The 22,412-nt window shown below is 48.0% G+C and overlaps 1 protein-coding gene across 1 annotated transcript in view; it reads left to right on the top strand.

Moving 5' to 3' along the window:
* Positions 1–21,990, top strand: part of galr1b (galanin receptor 1b) — a 68,497-nt gene extending 46,507 nt beyond the window's left edge. The window contains exon 3 of the mRNA XM_064965161.1: positions 19,875–21,990. Within this exon, the coding sequence (XP_064821233.1) occupies positions 19,875–20,195 (321 nt within the window). The 3' untranslated portion in view covers positions 20,196–21,990. The remainder of the gene's footprint in view (positions 1–19,874) is intronic.
* The last annotated feature ends 422 nt before the right edge of the window (positions 21,991–22,412 follow it).

The following is a 22,412-nucleotide window of genomic DNA, read 5'->3' as shown; positions in this document are numbered from 1 at the left end:
TTAACAGGGGAGGGGAGGGTTGTCAGACTGATTTAACAGGGGAGGGGAGGGTTGTCAAACTGATTTAACAGGGGAGGGGAGGGTTGTCAGACTGATTTAACAGAGGAGGGTTATCAAACTGATTTAACAGGGGAGGGGAGGGTTGTCAAACTGATTTAACAGGGGAGGGGAGGGTTGTCAGACTGATTTAACAGGGGAGGGGAGGGTTGTCAAACTGATTTAACGGGGGAGGAGGGTTGTCAAACTGATTTAACAGGGGAGGGGAGGGTTGTCAAACTGATTTAACAGGGGAGGGGAGGGTTGTCAAACTGATTTAACAGGGGAGGGTTGTCAAACTGATTTAACAGGGGAGGGTTGTCAAACTGATTTAACAGGGGAGGGGAGGGTTGTCAAACTGATTTAACAGGGGAGGGGAGGGTTGTCAAACTGATTTAACAGGGGAGGGGAGGGTTGTCAAACTGATTTAACAGGGGAGGGGAGGGTTGTCAAACTGATTTAACAGGGGAGGGGAGGGTTGTCAAACTGATTTAACAGGGGAGGGGAGGGTTGTCAAACTGATTTAACAGGGGAGGGTTGTCAAACTGATTTAACAGGGGAGGGGAGGGTTGTCAAACTGATTTAACAGGGGAGGGGAGGGTTGTCAAACTGATTTAACAGGGGAGGGGAGGGTTGTCAAACTGATTTAACAGGGGAGGGGAGGGTTGTCAAACTGATTTAACAGGGGAGGGTTGTCAAACTGATTTAACAGGGGAGGGGAGGGTTGTCAAACTGATTTAACAGGGGAGGGGAGGGTTGTCAGACTGATTTAACAGGGGAGGGGAGGGTTGTCAAACTGATTTAACAGGGGAGGGTTGTCAAACTGATTTAACAGGGGAGGGGAAGGTTGTCAAACTGATTTAACATGGGAGGGGAGGGTTGTCAAACTGATTTAACAGGGGAGGGGAAGGTTGTCAAACTGATTTAACAGGGGAGGGGGGGTTGTCAAACTGATTTAACAGGGAAGGGGAGGGGAGGGTTGTCAGACTGATTTAACAGGGGAGGGGAGGGTTGTCAGACTGATTTAACAGGGGAGGGGAAGGTTGTCAAACTGATTTAACATGGGAGGGGAGGGTTGTCAAACTGATTTAACAGGGGAGGGGGTTGTCAAACTGATTTAACAGGGGAGGGAGGGTTGTCAAACTGATTTAACAGGGGAGGGGGGTTGTCAGACTGATTTAACAGGGGAGGGGAGGGTTGTCAGACTGATTTAACAGGGGAGGGGAAGGTTGTCAAACTGATTTAACATGGGAGGGGAGGGTTGTCAAACTGATTTAACAGGGGAGGGGGTTGTCAAACTGATTTAACAGGGGAGGGGAGGGTTGTCAAACTGATTTAACAGGGGAGGGGGGTTGTCAAACTGATTTAACAGGGGAGGGGGGTTGTCAAACTGATTTAACAGGGAAGGGGAGGGGAGGGTTGTCAGACTGATTTAACAGGGGAGGGGAGGGTTGTCAGACTGATTTAACAGGGGAGGGGAAGGTTGTCAAACTGATTTAACATGGGAGGGGAGGGTTGTCAAACTGATTTAACAGGAGAGGGGAGGGTTGTCAAACTGATTTAACAGGGGAGGGGGGGTTGTCAAACTGATTTAACAGGGGAGGGGAGGGGAGGGTTGTCAGACTGATTTAACAGGGGAGGGGAGGGGAGGGTTGTCAAACTGATTTAACAGGGGAGGGGAGGGTTGTCAAACTGATTTAACAGGGGAGGGGAGGGTTGTCAAACTGATTTAACAGGGGAGGGTTGTCAAACTGATTCAACAGGGGAGGGGAGGGTTGTCAGACTGATTTAACAGGGGAGGGGAGGGTTGTCAAACTGATTTAACAGGGGAGGGGAGGGTTGTCAAACTGATTTAACAGGGGAGGGGAGGGTTGTCAAACTGATTTAACAGGGGAGGGGAGGGTTGTCAAACTGATTTAACAGGGGAGGGGAGGGTTGTCAAACTGATTTAACAGGGGAGGGGAGGGTTGTCAAACTGATTTAACAGGGGAGGGGAGGGTTGTCAAACTGATTTAACAGGGGAGGGGAGGGTTGTCAAACTGATTTAACAGGGGAGGGGAGGGTTGTCAAACTGATTTAACAGGGGAGGGTTGTCAAACTGATTTAACAGGGGAGGGTTGTCAAACTGATTTAACAGGGGAGGGGAGGGTTGTCAGACTGATTTAACAGGGGAGGGGAGGGTTGTCAAACTGATTTAACAGGGGAGGGTTGTCAAACTGATTTAACAGGGGAGGGGAAGGTTGTCAAACTGATTTAACATGGGAGGGGAGGGTTGTCAAACTGATTTAACAGGGGAGGGGAAGGTTGTCAAACTGATTTAACAGGGGAGGGGGGTTGTCAAACTGATTTAACAGGGAAGGGGAGGGGAGGGTTGTCAGACTGATTTAACAGGGGAGGGGGGTTGTCAGACTGATTTAACAGGGGAGGGGAAGGTTGTCAAACTGATTTAACATGGGAGGGGAGGGTTGTCAAACTGATTTAACAGGGGAGGGGGTTGTCAAACTGATTTAACAGGGGAGGGGAGGGTTGTCAAACTGATTTAACAGGGGAGGGGGTTGTCAAACTGATTTAACAGGGGAGGGGGGTTGTCAAACTGATTTAACAGGGAAGGGGAGGGGAGGGTTGTCAGACTGATTTAACAGGGGAGGGGAGGGTTGTCAGACTGATTTAACAGGGGAGGGGAAGGTTGTCAAACTGATTTAACATGGGAGGGGAGGGTTGTCAAACTGATTTAACAGGGGAGGGGAGGGTTGTCAAACTGATTTAACAGGGGAGGGGAGGGTTGTCAAACTGATTTAACAGGGGAGGGGGGGTTGTCAAACTGATTTAACAGGGGAGGGGAGGGGAGGGTTGTCAGACTGATTTAACAGGGGAGGGGAGGGGAGGGTTGTCAAACTGATTTAACAGGGGAGGGTTGTCAAACTGATTTAACAGGGGAGGGGAGGGTTGTCAAACTGATTTAACAGGGGAGGGGAGGGTTGTCAAACTGATTTAACAGGGGAGGGGAAGGTTGTCAGACTGATTTAACATGGGAGGGGAGGGTTGTCAAACTGATTTAACAGGGGAGGGGGGTTGTCAAACTGATTTAACAGGGGAGGGGAGGGTTGTCAAACTGATTTAACAGGGGAGGGGAGGGTTGTCAGACTGATTTAACAGGGGAGGGAGGGTTGTCAGACTGATTTAACATGGGAGGGGAGGGTTGTCAAACTGATTTAACATGGGAGGGGAGGGTTGTCAAACTGATTTAACAGGGGAGGGGAGGGTTGTCAAACTGATTTAACAGGGGAGGGGGGGTTGTCAAACTGATTTAACAGGGGAGGGGGGGTTGTCAAACTGATTTAACAGGGGAGGGGAGGGTTGTCAAACTGATTTAACAGGGGAGGGTTGTCAAACTGATTCAACAGGGGAGGGGAGGGTTGTCAGACTGATTTAACAGGGGAGGGGAAGGTTGTCAAACTGATTTAACATGGGAGGGGAGGGTTGTCAAACTGATTTAACAGGGGAGGGGGGTTGTCAAACTGATTTAACAGGGGAGGGGAGGGTTGTCAAACTGATTTAACAGGGGAGGGGGGTTGTCAAACTGATTTAACAGGGGAGGGAGGGTTGTCAGACTGATTTAACAGGGGAGGGGAAGGTTGTCAAACTGATTTAACATGGGAGGGGAGGGTTGTCAAACTGATTTAACAGGGGAGGGGGGGTTGTCAAACTGATTTAACAGGGGAGGGGGGGTTGTCAAACTGATTTAACAGGGGAGGGGAGGGGAGGGTTGTCAGACTGATTTAACAGGGGAGGGGAGGGAGGGTTGTCAAACTGATTTAACAGGGGAGGGTTGTCAAACTGATTTAACAGGGGAGGGGAGGGTTGTCAAACTGATTTAACAGGGGAGGGGAGGGTTGTCAGACTGATTTAACAGGGGAGGGGAGGGTTGTCAAACTGATTTAACATGGGAGGGGAGGGTTGTCAAACTGATTTAACAGGGGAGGGGGTTGTCAAACTGATTTAACAGGGGAGGGGAGGGTTGTCAAACTGATTTAACAGGGGAGGGGGTTGTCAAACTGATTTAACAGGGGAGGGGAGGGGAGGGTTGTCAGACTGATTTAACAGGGGAGGGGAGGGGAGGGTTGTCAAACTGATTTAACAGGGGAGGGGGGGGGTTGTCAAACTGATTTAACAGGGGAGGGTTGTCAGACTGATTTAACAGGGGAGGGGAGGGTTGTCAGACTGATTTAACAGGGGAGGGGAGGGTTGTCAAACTGATTTAACAGGGGAGGGGAGGGTTGTCAGACTGATTTAACAGGGGAGGGTTGTCAGACTGATTTAACAGGGGAGGGGAGGGGAGGGTTGTCAAACTGATTTAACAGGGGAGGGGAGGGTTGTCAAACTGATTTAACAGGGGAGGGGAGGGTTGTCAAACTGATTTAACAGGGGAGGGGAGGGTTGTCAAACTGATTTAACAGGGGAGGGGAGGGTTGTCAAACTGATTTAACAGGGGAGGGGAGGGTTGTCAAACTGATTTAACAGGGGAGGGTTGTCAAACTGATTTAACAGGGGAGGGTTGTCAAACTGATTTAACAGGGGAGGGGAGGGTTGTCAGACTGATTTAACAGGGGAGGGGAGGGTTGTCAAACTGATTTAACAGGGGAGGGTTGTCAAACTGATTTAACAGGGGAGGGGAAGGTTGTCAAACTGATTTAACATGGGAGGGGAGGGTTGTCAAACTGATTTAACAGGGGAGGGGAAGGTTGTCAAACTGATTTAACAGGGGAGGGGGGGTTGTCAAACTGATTTAACAGGGAAGGGGAGGGGAGGGTTGTCAGACTGATTTAACAGGGGAGGGGAGGGTTGTCAGACTGATTTAACAGGGGAGGGGAAGGTTGTCAAACTGATTTAACATGGGAGGGGAGGGTTGTCAAACTGATTTAACAGGGGAGGGGGGTTGTCAAACTGATTTAACAGGGGAGGGGAGGGTTGTCAAACTGATTTAACAGGGGAGGGGGTTGTCAAACTGATTTAACAGGGGAGGGGGGTTGTCAAACTGATTTAACAGGGAAGGGGAGGGGAGGGTTGTCAGACTGATTTAACAGGGGAGGGGAGGGTTGTCAGACTGATTTAACAGGGGAGGGGAAGGTTGTCAAACTGATTTAACATGGGAGGGGAGGGTTGTCAAACTGATTTAACAGGGGAGGGGAGGGTTGTCAAACTGATTTAACAGGGGAGGGGAGGGTTGTCAAACTGATTTAACAGGGGAGGGGGTTGTCAAACTGATTTAACAGGGGAGGGGAGGGGAGGGTTGTCAGACTGATTTAACAGGGGAGGGGGGGAGGGTTGTCAAACTGATTTAACAGGGGAGGGTTGTCAAACTGATTTAACAGGGGAGGGGAGGGTTGTCAAACTGATTTAACAGGGGAGGGGAGGGTTGTCAAACTGATTTAACAGGGGAGGGGAAGGTTGTCAGACTGATTTAACATGGGAGGGGAGGGTTGTCAAACTGATTTAACAGGGGAGGGGGGGTTGTCAAACTGATTTAACAGGGGAGGGGAGGGTTGTCAAACTGATTTAACAGGGGAGGGGAGGGTTGTCAGACTGATTTAACAGGGGAGGGGAGGGTTGTCAGACTGATTTAACATGGGAGGGGAGGGTTGTCAAACTGATTTAACATGGGAGGGGAGGGTTGTCAAACTGATTTAACAGGGGAGGGGAGGGTTGTCAAACTGATTTAACAGGGGAGGGGGTTGTCAAACTGATTTAACAGGGGAGGGGGGTTGTCAAACTGATTTAACAGGGGAGGGAGGGTTGTCAAACTGATTTAACAGGGGAGGGTTGTCAAACTGATTCAACAGGGGAGGGGAGGGTTGTCAGACTGATTTAACAGGGGAGGGGAAGGTTGTCAAACTGATTTAACATGGGAGGGGAGGGTTGTCAAACTGATTTAACAGGGGAGGGGGGGTTGTCAAACTGATTTAACAGGGGAGGGGAGGGTTGTCAAACTGATTTAACAGGGGAGGGGGGGTTGTCAAACTGATTTAACAGGGGAGGGGAGGGTTGTCAGACTGATTTAACAGGGGAGGGGAAGGTTGTCAAACTGATTTAACATGGGAGGGGAGGGTTGTCAAACTGATTTAACAGGGGAGGGGGTTGTCAAACTGATTTAACAGGGGAGGGGGTTGTCAAACTGATTTAACAGGGGAGGGGAGGGGAGGGTTGTCAGACTGATTTAACAGGGGAGGGGAGGGGAGGGTTGTCAAACTGATTTAACAGGGGAGGGTTGTCAAACTGATTTAACAGGGGAGGGGAGGGTTGTCAAACTGATTTAACAGGGGAGGGGAGGGTTGTCAGACTGATTTAACAGGGGAGGGGAGGGTTGTCAAACTGATTTAACATGGGAGGGGAGGGTTGTCAAACTGATTTAACAGGGGAGGGGGGGTTGTCAAACTGATTTAACAGGGGAGGGGAGGGTTGTCAAACTGATTTAACAGGGGAGGGGGTTGTCAAACTGATTTAACAGGGGAGGGGAGGGGAGGGTTGTCAGACTGATTTAACAGGGGAGGGGAGGGGAGGGTTGTCAAACTGATTTAACAGGGGAGGGGGGGGGTTGTCAAACTGATTTAACAGGGGAGGGGAGGGTTGTCAGACTGATTTAACAGGGGAGGGGAGGGTTGTCAGACTGATTTAACAGGGGAGGGAGGGTTGTCAAACTGATTTAACAGGGGAGGGGAGGGTTGTCAGACTGATTTAACAGGGGAGGGGAGGGTTGTCAGACTGATTTAACAGGGGAGGGGAGGGTTGTCAAACTGATTTAACAGGGGAGGGTTGTCAAACTGATTTAACAGGGGAGGGGAGGGTTGTCAAACTGATTTAACAGGGGAGGGGAGGGTTGTCAAACTGATTTAACAGGGGAGGGGAGGGTTGTCAGACTGATTTAACAGGGGAGGGTTGTCAGACTGATTTAACAGGGGAGGGGGGGTTGTCAAACTGATTTAACAGGGGAGGGGAGGGTTGTCAAACTGATTTAACAGGGGAGGGTTGTCAAACTGATTTAACAGGGGAGGGGAGGGTTGTCAGACTGATTTAACAGGGGAGGGTTGTCAAACTGATTTAACAGGGGAGGGGAGGGTTGTCAGACTAATTTAACAGGGGAGGGTTGTCAAACTGATTTAACAGGGGAGGGGGGTTGTCAAACTGATTTAACAGGGGAGGGGAGGGTTGTCAAACTGATTTAACAGGGGAGGGGGGGTTGTCAAACTGATTTAACAGGGGAGTGGGGGTTGTCAAACTGATTTAACAGGGAAGGGGAGGGGAGGGTTGTCAGACTGATTTAACAGGGGAGGGGAGGGTTGTCAGACTGATTTAACAGGGGAGGGGAAGGTTGTCAAACTGATTTAACATGGGAGGGGAGGGTTGTCAAACTGATTTAACAGGGGAGGGGGTTGTCAAACTGATTTAACAGGGGAGGGGAGGGTTGTCAAACTGATTTAACAGGGGAGGGGAGGGTTGTCAGACTGATTTAACAGGGGAGGGGAGGGGAGGGTTGTCAAACTGATTTAACAGGGGAGGGTTGTCAAACTGATTTAACAGGGGAGGGGGGGTTGTCAAACTGATTTAACAGGGGAGGGGAGGGTTGTCAGACTGATTTAACAGGGGAGGGGAGGGTTGTCAGACTGATTTAACAGGGGAGGGGAGGGTTGTCAAACTGATTTAACAGGGGAGGGTTGTCAAACTGATTTAACAGGGGAGGGTTGTCAAACTGATTTAACAGGGGAGGGGAGGGTTGTCAAACTGATTTAACAGGGGAGGGGAGGGTTGTCAAACTGATTTAACAGGGGAGGGGAGGGTTGTCAGACTGATTTAACAGGGGAGGGTTGTCAGACTGATTTAACAGGGGAGGGTTGTCAAACTGATTTAACAGGGGAGGGGAGGGTTGTCAAACTGATTTAACAGGGGAGGGTTGTCAGACTGATTTAACAGGGGAGGGGAGGGTTGTCAGACTAATTTAACAGGGGAGGGTTGTCAAACTGATTTAACAGGTGAGGGGAGGGTTGTCAAACTGATTTAACAGGGGAGGGGAGGGTTGTCAAACTGATTTAACAGGGGAGGGGAGGGTTGTCAGACTAATTTAACAGGGGAGGGTTGTCAAACTGATTTAACAGGGGAGGGGAGGGTTGTCAGACTGATTTAACAGGGGAGGGGGGGGAGGGTTGTCAAACTGATTTAACAGGGGAGGGGAGGGTTGTCAGACTGATTTAGGAGGGGAGGGGAGGGTTGTCAGACTGATTTAACAGGGGAGGGGAGGGGAGGGTTGTCAAACTGATTTAACAGGGGAGGGGAGGGTTGTCAGACTGATTTAGGAGGGGAGGGGAGGGTTGTCAAACTGATTTAACAGGGGAGGGTTGTCAAACTGATTTAACAGGGGAGGGGAGGGTTGTCAAACTGATTTTGTTACCTTGGGGAGGGTTCGGTGTGTTTTAGGGGGGGGGACAGGGGAGGGTAGTGTGTTTTGGCGGGGAAACATGGGAGGGTAGTGTGTTTTGGGGGGGACAGGGGAGGGTAGTGTGTTTTGGGGGGGGAACAGGGGAGGGTAGTGTGTTTTGGGGGGGACAGGGGAGGGTAGTGTGTTTGGGCGGGGGAAAAATGGGAGGGTAGTGTGTTTTGGGGGGGACAGGGGAGGGTAGTGTGTTTTGGGGGGGACAGGGGAGGGTAGTGTGTTTTTTCTATATAAGGTCCCACAGTTGACAGTGCATGTCAGAGCAAAATCCAAGCCATGAGGTCGAAGGAATTGTCCGTAGAGCTACGAGACAGGATGGTGTCGCGGCACAGATCTGGGAAAGGGAACCAGAACAAGGTATCCCAAGAACACAGTGGCCTCCATCATTCTGAAATGTTACAAGTTTGGAACCACCAAAACTCTACCTAGAGCTGGCCGCCCGGACAAACTGAGCAATCAGGGAAGAAGGGCCTTGGTCAGGGAGGTGACCAAGAACCCGATGGTCACTCTGACTGAGCTCAAGTGTTCCTCTGTGGAGATGGGAGAACCTTCCAGAAGGACTTGGCAGCACTCCACCAATCAGGCCTTTATTGTAGTGGCCAGACGGAATCCATTTCTCAGCAAAAGGCACATGGCAGCCCACTTGGAGTTTGCAAAAAGGCACTTAAAGACACTCAGACCATGAGAAACAAAATGATCTGGTCTGATGAAACCAAGATTTAAATCTTTGGCCTGAATAACATGCCTCACGTCTGGAGGAAACCTGGCACCATCCCTACGGTGAAGCATGGTGGTGGCAGCATCATGCTGTGGGGATGTTTTTCAGCTGCAGGGACTGGGAGACTAGTCAGGATCGAGGGAAAGATGAACGGAGCAAAGTACAGAAAGATCCTTGATGAAAACCTGCTCCAGAGCGCTCAGGACCTCAGACTGGGGCGAAGGTTCATCTTCCAACAGGACAACGACCCTAAGCACACAGCCAAGACAACGCAGTATTGGCTTTGGGACAAGTCTCTGAATGTCCTTGAGTGGCCCAGCCAGAGCCCAGACTTGAACCTGATTGAACATCCTTGGAGAGACCTGAAAACAGCTGTGCAGCAACGCTCCCTCATCCAACCTGACAGAGCTTGAGAGGATCGGAAGAAAACAATGGGAGAAACATGCCAAATTCAGCTGTGCCAAGTTTGTAGCGTCATACTCAAGAAGAGTCAAGGCTGTAATCGCTGCCAAAGGTGCTTCAACAACGTGCTGAGTAAAGGGTCTGAATACTTATGTACATTTGATATCTAAGTTTTTTATTTTACTTTTATAAATTAGCAAAAATGCCTAAAGTAGTTTTCCTTTGTCATTATGGGGTATGGTGATGTCATTATGGGTGGGGTATGGTGATGTCATTATGGGTGGGGTATGGTGTGTAAATTGATGAGGGACCAAAACAAGTGGATCCATTTTAGACTAACGCTGTAACGTAACAAAATGTAGAAAAAGTGAAGGGGTCTGAATACTTTCCGAATGTCAAGAATGTGAAAAGCTGTCATCAAGGCAAACAGTGGCTCTTTGTTTAACACTTTTTTTGGTTACTATATGATTCCATATGTTCTTTCATAGTTTTCATGTCTTCACTGTTATTCTACAATGTAGAAAATAGTACAAAAATAAAAAATTAAAAAACCGTTGAATGAGTAGGTGTGTCCAAACTTGTGTATGATATAATTGGAGCCAGTTTACTCCTACAACAGGACAATGATCCAAAGCACAGCTTCAAACTATGCAAGAACTATTTAGGGAAGAAGCAGTCAGCTGATATTCTGTCTATAATGGAGTGGCCAGCACAGTCACCGGATCTCAACCATATTGAGCTGTTGTGGGAGCAGCTTGACCGTATGGTATGTAAGAAGTGACCATCAAGCCGATCCAATTTGTGGGAGGTGCTGTAGGAAGCATGGGGTGAAATCTCTTCAGATTACCTCAACAAATTGACGACTAGAATGCCAAACATCCGCAAAGGCTGTATTTGCTGCAAACAGAGAATTATTTTGAACTGATATTGCAGGCGAAAGCCTGAGGAAAATCCAATCAGGAAATGACTCTTATTTTGAAAGCTCTGTGTTCCTATGCATCCCTATTGACCATTGAAAGGGATATCAACCAGATTCCATTTTCTGTGGCTTCCCTAAGGTGTCTACAGCCTTTAGACGTAGTTTCAGGCCTTTATTTTGAAGAATGAGCGTAAACGTCCACATTGCGTAAGTGGTCAGTTGTTGGCTCTCAGTGTGATTTTTGCACAAAACAGAGGTAGCCATTTTTCCTCCCAGTCCTAGTGAAAAGCCAACTGTTCCGGTTGATATATTATTGAATAGATATTTGAAAAACACCTTGAGGATTGATTATAAAAAACGTTTGCCATGTTTCTGTAGATATTATGGATATAATTTGGAATTTTTGTCTGCGTTGTCGTGAACGCTATTTCCGGGGATTCCTGGGCATAACGCATCAAACAAACAGAGGTATTTGGATATAAAATTATCTTTATGGAGCAAAAGGAACATTTGCTGTCTAACTGCGAGTCTCGTGAGTGAAAACATCCGAAGATCATCAGAGGTAAACGATTAATTTGATTGCTTTTCTGATTTTCGTGACCAAGTTACCTGCCGCTAGGTGTACATAATGTTTTGCTTGTATTGTTTTCGCTGTTAAGCATAATTTCAAAATCTGAGATGACAGGGTGATTAACAAAAGGTTAAGCTGTGTTTCGCTATATTTCACTTGTGATTTCATGAATGCGAATATTTTCTAGTAAGATTATTTGTCCGTTGCGCTATGCTATTTAGCGTAGTTGATGACAATTATCCCGGATCCGGGATGGGTGGTTCCAAGAGGTTTCAACTGCCTTGTTCAGGGGGCAGAACGACACTAGGCTACCTGCTGGTTACTAGTCCAACACTCTAACCACTAGGCTACCTGCTGGTTACTAGTCCAACACTAGGGGGCAGAACAGATTTTTACCTTGTCAGCTATGGGGATTTGATACAGAAACCTTTTGGTTACTAGTCCAACGCTTTAACCACTAGGTTACCTGCTGGTTACTAGTCCAATGCTCTAACCACTAGGCTACCTGCTGGTTACTAATCCAACGCTCTAACCACTAGACTACCTGCTGATTACTAGTCCAACGCTCTAACCACTAGGCTACCTGCTGGTTACTAGTCCAACGCTCTAACCACTAGACTACCTGCTGGTTACTAGTCCAACGCTCTAACCACTAGGCTACCTGCTGGTTACTAGTCCAATGCTCTAACCACTAGGTTACCTGCTGGTTACAAGTCCAACGCTCTAACCACTAGGCTACCTGCTGGTTACTGACCCAACGCTCTAACCACTAGGCTACCTGCTGGTTACTGACCCAACGCTCTAACCACTAGACTACCTGCTGGTTACTAGTCCAACACTCTAGCACTAAGCTACCTGCTGGTTACTAGTCCAACACTCTAGCACTAAGCTACCTGCTGGTTACTAGTCCAACACTCTTACCACTAGGCTATCTGCTGGTTACTAGTTCAACGCTCTAACCACTAGTCTACCTGCTGGTTACTGGCCCAACGCTCTAACCACTAGTCTACCTGCTGGTTACTAGTCCAACGCTCTAACCACTAGGCTACCTGCTGGTTACTAGTCCAACGCTCTAACCACTAGTCTACCTGCTGGTTACTAGTCCAACGCTCTAACCACTAGGCTACCTGCTGGTTACTAGCCCAACTCTCTAACCACTAGTCTACCTGCTGGTTACTAGTCCAACGCTCTAACCACTAGGCTACCTGCCGCCATTGTGCAGCAGCCAATTGATGACTGGAAAGAGACATCTTTTACGAAACATTTTTTTTAATGACATTCAGAGATTGTCATGCCAAGCCTTCTATATTGGGTAAACCTATAAGGTAGTGAGGGATGTGTTTTCTGTTTGTCCAGATTGACATAATCGATTTATTGTCATCTTGAAAACATAAAACATGATATTGAAGTGCCCGAAGTCGGTATGCTTTGTTTATTGGTTGTGTGGTGCATTGGCACAGAAACCTGTTGATTGGGAAATTTGTTTCATAAATTTTATATAATTATAAATATGTCATCAAAATGTTGAAAATCTGATTTCCTCATAGCTGATGATTGTCTGCAGCTGGCTCTGATCGTAGTGTTACGAAACAGGCAGGTAGAGCTCCTCTGTGGTCATCAGTGAACCCTCAACCTTCTGGTCGGCTCTGATCGTAGTGTAACGAAACAGCCAGGTAGAGCTCCTCTGTGGTCATCAGTGAACCCTCAACCTTCTGGTCGGCTCTGATCGTTGTGTAACGAAACAGGCAGGTAGAGCTCCTCTGTGGTCGGCAGCGAACCCTCAACCTTCTGGTCGGCTCTGATCGTAGTGTAACGAAACAGGCAGGTAGCGCTCCTCTGTGGTCGGCTCTGATCGTAGTGTAACGAAACAGGCAGGTAGAGCTCCTCTGTGGTCGGCAGTGAACCCTCAACCTTCTGGTCGGCTCTGATCGTAGTGTAACGAAACAGGCAGGTAGAGCTCCTCTGTGGTCGGCTCTGATCGTAGTGTAACGAAACAGGCAGGTAGAGCTCCTCTGTGGTCGGCTCTGATCGTAGTGTAACGAAACAGGCAGGTAGAGCTCCTCTGTGGTCGGCTCTGATCGTAGTGTAACGAAACAGCCAGGTAGAGCTCCTCTGTGGTCGGCAGCGAACCCTCAACCTTCTGGTCGGCTCTGATCGTAGTGTAACGAAACAGGCAGGTAGAGCTCCTCTGTGGTCGGCAGCGAACCCTCAACCTTCTGGTCGGCTCTGATCGTAGTGTAACGAAACAGGCAGGTAGAGCTCCTCTGTGGTCGGCAGTGAACCCTCAACCTTCTGGTCGGCTCTGATCGTAGTGTAACGAAACAGCCAGGTAGAGCTCCTCTGTGGTCATCAGTGAACCCTCAACCTTCTGGTCGGCTCTGATCGTTGTGTAACGAAACAGGCAGGTAGAGCTCCTCTGTGGTCGGCAGCGAACCCTCAACCTTCTGGTCGGCTCTGATCGTAGTGTAACGAAACAGGCAGGTAGAGCTCCTCTGTGGTCGGCTCTGATCGTAGTGTAACGAAACAGGCAGGTAGAGCTCCTCTGTGGTCGGCAGTGAACCCTCAACCTTCTGGTCGGCTCTGATCGTAGTGTAACGAAACAGGCAGGTAGAGCTCCTCTGTGGTCGGCTCTGATCGTAGTGTAACGAAACAGGCAGGTAGAGCTCCTCTGTGGTCGGCTCTGATCGTAGTGTAACGAAACAGCCAGGTAGAGCTCCTCTGTGGTCATCAGTGAACCCTCAACCTTCTGGTCGGCTCTGATCGTTGTGTAACGAAACAGGCAGGTAGAGCTCCTCTGTGGTCGGCAGCGAACCCTCAACCTTCTGGTCGGCTCTGATCGTAGTGTAACGAAACAGGCAGGTAGAGCTCCTCTGTGGTCGGCAGCGAACCCTCAACCTTCTGGTCGGCTCTGATCGTAGTGTAACGAAACAGGCAGGTAGAGCTCCTCTGTGGTCGGCAGTGAACCCTCAACCTTCTGGTCGGCTCTGATCGTAGTGTAACGAAACAGGCAGGTAGAGCTCCTCTGTGGTCGGCAGTGAACCCTCAACCTTCTGGTCGTCTCTGATCGTAGTGTAACGAAACAGGCAGGTAGAGCTCCTCTGTGGTCGGCAGTGAACCCTCAACCTTCTGGTCGGCTCTGATCGTAGTGTAACGAAACAGGCAGGTAGAGCTCCTCTGTGGTCGTCAGTGAACCCTCAACCTTCTGGTCGGCTCTGATCGTAGTGTAATGAAACAGGCAGGTTGAGCTCCTCTGTGGTCGGCTCTGATCGTAGTGTAACAAAACAGGCAGGTAGAGCTCCTCTGTGGTCGTCAGTGAACCCTCAACCTTCTAAACCCATAGCCCTGTGTGGGATCGATTGTGCCTCAAAAGCAAAGTCGATATATACCTTTATAAACACAGGGTCGCTTCAGTTATTGTTATTTGTGGTCGTAATCATTATTTTGAGTTCATTCTATGACAGGGTGTTCAATTTATTTTACAGTAGAAGTTTCCATCTTCCTCCCGGGGAAGGACTGCCCGTTCCATGATCTCGCCATCACGGTTGACAACTCCATTGTGTCCTCCTCCCAGAGCGCTAAGAACCTTGGCGTGATCCTGGACAACACCCTGTCGTTCTCAACCAACATCATGGCGGTGGCCCGTTCCTGTAGGTTCATGCTCTACAACATCCGCAGAGTACGACCCTGCCTCACACAGGAAGCGGCGCAGGTCCTAATCCAGGCACTTGTCATCTCCCGTCTGGATTACTGCAACTCGCTGTTGGCTGGGCTCCCTGCCTGTGCCATTAAACCCCTACAACTCATCCAGAACGCCGCAGCCCGTCTGGTGTTCAACCTTCCCAAGTTCTCTCACGTCACCCCGCTCCTCCGCTCTCTCCACTGGCTTCCAGTTGAAGCTCGCATCCGCTACAAGACCATGGTGCTTGCCTACGGAGCTGTGAGGGGAACGGCACCGCAGTACCTCCAGGCTCTGATCAGGCCCTACACCCAAGCAAGGGCACTGCGTTCATCCACCTCTGGCCTGCTCGCCTCCCTACCATTGAGGAAGTACAGTTCCCGCTCAGCCCAGTCAAAACTGTTCGCTGCTCTGGCCCCCCAATGGTGGAACAAACTCCCTCACGACGCCAGGACAGCGGAGTCAATCACCACCTTCCGGAGACACCTGAAACCCCACCTCTTCAAGGAATACCTAGGATAGGATAAGTAATCCTTCTCACCACCCCCCCCCTTAATGATTTAGATGCACTATTGTAAAGTGGCTGTTCCACTGGATGTCAGAAGGTGAATTCACCAATTTGTAAGTCGCTCTGGATAAGAGCGTCTGCTAAATGACTTAAATGTAAATGTAAATGTTGTAGTTCTCTGTGTCAGCAGTGTTGTTGTAGTTCTTTGTGTCAGCAGTGTTGTTGTAGTTCCTTGTGTCAGCAGTGTTGTTGTAGTTCTGTGTGTCAGCAGTGTTGTTGTAGTTCTTTGTGTCAGCAGTGTTGTAGTTCTTTGTGTCAGCAGTGTTGTAGTTCTTTGTGTCAGCAGTGTTGTAGTTCTTTGTATCAGCAGTGTTGTAGTCCTTTGTGTGAGCAGTGTTGTAGTTCTTTGTGTCAGCAGTGTTGTAGTTCTTTGTGTCAGCAGTGTTGTAGTTCTTTGTGTCAGCAGTGTTGTAGTTCTTTGTGTCAGCAGTGTTGTAGTTCTTTGTGTCAGCAGTGTTGTAGTTCTTTGTGTCAGCAGTGTTGTTGTTCTTTGTGTCAGCAGTGTTGTTGTTCTTTGTGTCAGCAGTGTTGTAGTTCTTTGTGTCAGCAGTGTTGTAGTTCTTTGTGTCAGCAGTGTTGTTGTTCTTTGTGTCAGCAGTGTTGTTGTTCTTTGTGTCAGCAGTGTTGTTGTTCTTTGTGTCAGCAGTGTTGTTGTAGTTCTTTGTGTCAGCAGTGTTGTAGTGATTTGTGTCAGCAGTGTTGTTGTAGTTCTTTGTGTCAGCAGTGTTGTAGTGATTTGTGTCAGCAGTGTTGTTGTAGTTCTTTGTGTCAGCAGTGTTGTAGTAGTTCTTTGTGTCAGCAGTGTTGTTGTAGTTCTTTGTGTCAGCAGTGTTGTAGTTCTTTGTGTCAGCAGTGTTGTAGTTCCTTGTGTCAGCAGTGTTGTAGTTCTTTGTGTCAGCAGTGTTGTTGTAGTTCTTTGTGTCAGCAGTGTTGTTGTAGTTCCTTGTGTCAGCAGTGTTGTAGTTCTTTGTGTCAGCAGTGTTGTAGTAGTTCTTTGTGTCAGCAGTGTTGTAGTTCCTTGTGTCAGCAGTGTTGTAGTTCCTTGTCTCAGCAGTGTTGTAGTTCTTTGTGTCAGCAGTGTTGTAGTTGTAGTTCTTTGTGTCAGCAGTGTTGTAGTTGTAGTTCTTTGTGTCAGCAGTGTTGTTCTTTGTCAGCAGTGTTGTAGTTCTGTGTCAGCAGTGTTGTAGTTCTTTGTGTCAGCAGTGTTGTAGTTCTTTGTGTCAGCAGTGTTGTTGTTCTTTGTGTCAGCAGTGTTGTAGTTCCTTGTGTCAGCAGTGTTGTAGTTCCTTGTGTCAGCAGTGTTGTAGTTCTTTGTGTCAGCAGTGTTGTAGTTCTTTGTGTCAGCAGTGTTGTAGTTCTTTGTGTCAGCAGTGTTGTAGTTCTTTGTGTCAGCAGTGTTGTAGTTCTTTGTGTCAGCAGTGTTGTAGTTCTTTGTGTCAGCAGTGTTGTAGTTCTTTGTGTCAGCAGTGTTGTAGTTCTTTGTGTCAGCAGTGTTGTAGTTCTTTGTGTCAGCAGTGTTGTAGTTCTTTGTGTCAGCAGTGTTGTAGTTCTTTGTGTCAGCAGTGTTGTAGTTCTTTGTGTCAGCAGTGTTGTAGTTCTTTGTGTCAGCAGTGTTGTAGTTCTTTGTGTCAGCAGTGTTGTAGTTCTTTGTGTCAGCAGTGTTGTAGTTCTTTGTGTCAGCAGTGTTGTAGTTCTTTGTGTCAGCAGTGTTGTTGTAGTTCTTTGTGTCAGCAGTGTTGTTGTAGTTCTTTGTGTCAGCAGTGTTGTTGTAGTTCTTTGTGTCAGCAGTGTTGTTGTAGTTCTTTGTGTCAGCAGTGTTGTTGTAGTTCTTTGTGTCAGCAGTGTTGTAGTTCCTTGTGTCAGCAGTGTTGTAGTTCTCTGTGTCAGCAGTGTTGTAGTTCTTTGTGTCAGCAGTGTTGTTGTAGTTCTTTGTGTCAGCAGTGTTGTTGTAGTTCTTTGTGTCAGCAGTGTTGTAGTTCTCTGTGTCAGCAGTGTTGTAGTTCTCTGTGTCAGCAGTGGTGTTGTAGTTCTTTGTGTCAGCAGTGTTGTAGTTCTTTGTGTCAGCAGTGGTGTTGTAGTTCTTTGTGTCAGCAGTGTTGTAGTTCTTTGTGTCAGCAGTGTTGTAGTTCTTTGTGTCAGCAGTGTTGTAGTTCTTTGTGTCAGCAGTGTTGTTGTAGTTCTTTGTGTCAGCAGTGTTGTAGTTCTTTGTGTCAGCAGTGTTGTTGTAGTTCTTTGTGTCAGCAGTGTTGTAGTTCTTTGTGTCAGCAGTGTTGTAGTTCTTTGTGTCAGCAGTGTTGTAGTTGTAGTTCCTTGTGTCAGCAGTGTTGTAGTTCTTTGTGTCAGCAGTGTTGTTGTAGTTCTTTGTGTCAGCAGTGTTGTTGTAGTTCTTTGTGTCAGCAGTGTTGTTGTAGTTCTTTGTGTCAGCAGTGTTGTAGTTGTAGTTCTTTGTGTCAGCAGTGTTGTAGTTGTAGTTCCTTGTGTCAGCAGTGTTGTAGTTGTTCTTTGTGTCAGCAGTGTTGTTGTAGTTCTTTGTGTCAGCAGTGTTGTTGTAGTTCTTTGTGTCAGCAGTGTTGTAGTTCTTCGTGCTGCTTAGTGCCAGAGGAAGATCACCAGTCAATTAGCCCGGCAGTAGCAGCGTTGCCCAGGACTAGCAGTAAATTGCATAGTTAGCTTTGTTCTGTTTGCTACAGAGTGAACCTGTGAAGTAGACTGAACCCACCTGTAACCCCATTCGCTGCTCTAACGTGTGTCTATGGAGGGAATGGATGGGAAGAGTGCGACAGCAGAATTGAGAATTGCCGCTGATACTACCAGTTACCCTGACTACAGTGAGTACTGTGGAGTCAAAATATTGTAGTGACCTTAACACCTAACGACCTTGTAAAGAGGTTTGGACCTCTTGGCGTAATGGTTGAGGAAGGCTGGACCTGGGTTCGTGTCCCGGTCAAGGCTACCCCTGGACCTGGGTTCGTGTCCCGGTCAAGGCTACCCCTGGACCTGGGTTCGTGTCCCGGTCAAGGCTACCCCTGGACCTGGGTTCGCATCCCGGTCAAAGCTACCCCTGGAATACACTACAATATGCAAAGTACCAGTTCTAATACACTCTTAGTTAAAAAGGTGCTATCTAGAACCTGAAAGGGTTCTTTGGTTGTCCCCCATAGGAGAAGCCTGTTTGGTTCTACATAGAACCCTTTTGGTGTCCAGGTAGAAGCATTTTAAGTTATATGAAGAACCCTTTCCACAGAGGGTTGTACCTGGAACCCAAAAGGGTTCTGCCTGGAACCCAAAAATGGTTCTACCTGGGCGCCAAAAAGGGTTCTGCCTGGAACCCAAAAGAGTTCTACCTGGACACCAAAAAGGGTTCTCCTATGTGGGACAGCTGAAGAACCCTTATCTAACTGAGTGTATTGCTAATATCAGATGTGTAGGATTATGATTTGGTTGAAAGCCTCTGGCCCCTAGGCATTACATACACACTGTTAATATTGCAGTGAATCTGAGTGGCTCTTTAGAAATTAAACAATTACATTTCACCAGCAAACTTCCTTGGCTGAGACATCGAGCCAATTAAGCAGACATATCCTTTACAGATACAGAGCTCTCATACAGTACCTTCTTAATGATGAATTGGGGAGGTTGTGAGGCAGCTTTTCTATTGTTTGATGAGGCACATTGTTGCCAGTTCTCTCTCCTGATCAGTCTCTCTCGAATATCAGATACTGTGAGTCCCCTGGTGATGCAGGACTCTGTAATCAGTCACAGCTTGGAGTTAACCTCTCGTATTACTTCTAACGTCTGCCTAGGGAAAACGGTCTTCATCGGAGCACATTAATAAACATCCATCTCCTCCTCCCTCCTCCCTCTCTCCCTCCTACCTCCTTATCCCACTCCACTCTACTCTCTCCTCTCCCCCTCTCCTCCCCCTTCCCCTCCCCACTCCCCTCTCCTCCCCCTCCTCCCCCTTCCCCTCCCCACTCCCCTCTCCTCCCCCTCCTCTACTCCCCCCTCTCCTCCTCCTCCCCTCCCCCACTCCCCTCTCATCCCTCCTCCCCCTCTCCCTCCCCACTCCTCTCTCCCTCCCCACTCCCCTCTCCTCCCTCCCCCCCCCTCTCCCTCTCCCTCTCTCACTCCTCCCCCACTCCCCCTCCTCCTTCCTCATCCCCCTCTCCCTCTCCCTCTCCTCCTCCCTTCCCCCACTCCCCTCTCATCACTCCTCCCCCTCCCTCCCTCCCCACTCCCGTCTCCCTCCCCCTCCCCTCTCCCTCCCCTCTCCCTCCCCCTCCCCCTCCCTCCCCTCCCCCTCCCCCCACTCCCCTCTACTCCCTCCCTCCCCCTCTCCCTCCCCCTCTCCCTCCCCCCCCTCCTCCCCCCCTCCTCCCCCACTCCTCCCCCACTCCTCCCCCTCTCCCTCCCTCCCTCCCTCCCTCCTCTCCCTCCTCCCCCACTCCCCCTCCTCCTTCCTCACCCCCCCCCTCCCTCCCCCTCCTCTCCTCCTCCTCCAGACAGCCCAGACGGTCCTCCTGGTGGTCGCAGCCTTCCTGACCTGTTGGATGCCTCATCACATCATCGCCATGTGGGTGGAGTTTGGAGTGTTCCCGCTCAACGACGCCTCCTTCGCGTTACGGATCATCTCCCACTGCCTGGCGTACGGGAACTCCTGCATCAACCCCATCCTGTACGCCTTTCTGTCAGAGAACTTCCGGAAGGCCTGTCGCCAGGTGTTCACCTGTCGGTTCCTCTACCCTCCACCCCCACAGGAGAAGGTGGTGCGCATCCGCATGGAGAACTTCTCAACTACACACTCTGTTACCACTAATATCTGACACCACACACTCTATTACCACTAATATCTGACACCCCACACTCTATTACCACTAATATCTGACACCCCACACTCTATTACCACTAATATCTGACACCCCACACTCTATTACCACTAATATCTGACACCCCACACTCTATTACCACTAATATCTGACACCACACATTCTATTACCACTAATTTCTGACACCCCACACTCTTTTACCACTAATATCTGACACCACACATTCTATTGCCACTAATATCTGACACCCCACACTCTATTACCACTCATTTCTGACACCACACATTCTATTACCACTAACATCTGACACCACACATTCTATTACCACTAATATCTGACACTACGCATTCTATTACCACTAATATCTGACACTACGCATTCTATTACCACTAATATCTGACACCCCACACTCTTACCACTCATCTGACACCACACACTCTATTACCACTAATATCTGACACCACACATTCTATTACCACTAATATCTGACACCACACATTCTATTACCACTAATATCTGACACCACAAACTCTATTACCACTAATATCTGACACCACACACTCTATTACCACTAATATCTGACAGCACACATTCTATTACCACTCATATCTGGCACCACACACTCTATTACCACTAATATCTGACAGCACACACTCTATTACCACTAATATCTGACACCACACACTCTATTACCACTAATATCTGACACCACACACTCTATTACCACTAATATCTGACACCACACACTCTATTACCACTCATATCTGACACCACACATTCTATTACCACTAATATCTGACACCACACCACACACTCTATTACCACTAATATCTGACACCACACATTCTATTACCACTAATATCTGACACCACACATTCTATTACCACTCATTTCTGACACCCCACACTCTTACCACTCATCTGACACCACACACTCTATTACCACTAATATCTGACACCACACACTCTATTACCACTAATATCTGACACCACACACTCTATTACCACTAATATCTGACACCACACAATCTGACACCACACACTCTATTACCACTCATATCTGACAGCACACACTCTATTACCACTAATATCTGACACCACACACTATTACCACTAACATCTGACACCACACACTCTATTACCACTAACATCTGACACCACACACTCTATTACCACTCATATCTGACACCACACCACACACTCTATTACCACTAATATCTGACACCACACATTCTATTACCACTAATTTCTGACACCCCACACTCTTACCACTCATCTGACACCACACACTCTATTACCACTAATATCTGACACCACACATTCTATTACCACTAATATCTGACACCACACACTCTATTACCACTAATATCTGACACCACACAATCTGACACCACACACTCTTACCACTCATATCTGACACCACACACTCTATTACCACTCATATCTGACACCACACACTCTATTACCACTCATATCTGACACCTACCACTCATATCTGACACCACACACTCTATTACCACTAATATCTGACACCACACATTCTATTACCACTAATATCTGACACCACACATTCTATTACCACTAATATCTGACACCACACCACACACTCTATTACCACTAATATCTGACACCACACATTCTATTACCACTAATATCTGACACCCCACACTCTATTACCACTAATATCTGACACCACACATTCTATTGCCACTAATATCTGACACCACACACTCTATTACCACTAATATCTGACACCACACAATCTGACACCACACACTCTATTACCACTCATATCTGACACCACACACTCTATTACCACTAATATCTGATACCACACACTCTATTACCACTAATATCTGACACCACACATTCTATTACCACTAATATCTGACACCACACCACACACTCTATTACCACTAATATCTGACACCACACATTCTATTACCACTCATATCTGACACCCCACACTCTATTACCACTAATATCTGACACCACACATTCTATTGCCACTAATATCTGACACCCCACACTCTATTACCACTCATTTCTGACACCACACATTCTATTACCACTAACATCTGACACCACACATTCTATTACCACTAATATCTGACACTATGCATTCTATTACCACTAATATCTGACACTACGCATTCTATTACCACTAATATCTGACACCACACATTCTATTACCACTAATATCTGCACTATATTA

The sequence above is a fragment of the Oncorhynchus masou genome, unplaced genomic scaffold (assembly GCF_036934945.1).
Source record: "Oncorhynchus masou masou isolate Uvic2021 unplaced genomic scaffold, UVic_Omas_1.1 unplaced_scaffold_675, whole genome shotgun sequence".
Taxonomy (NCBI): domain Eukaryota; kingdom Metazoa; phylum Chordata; class Actinopteri; order Salmoniformes; family Salmonidae; genus Oncorhynchus; species Oncorhynchus masou.
Note: the sequence above shows the minus strand (reverse complement) of the source record. Positions and strands in the feature narration are given on the sequence as shown.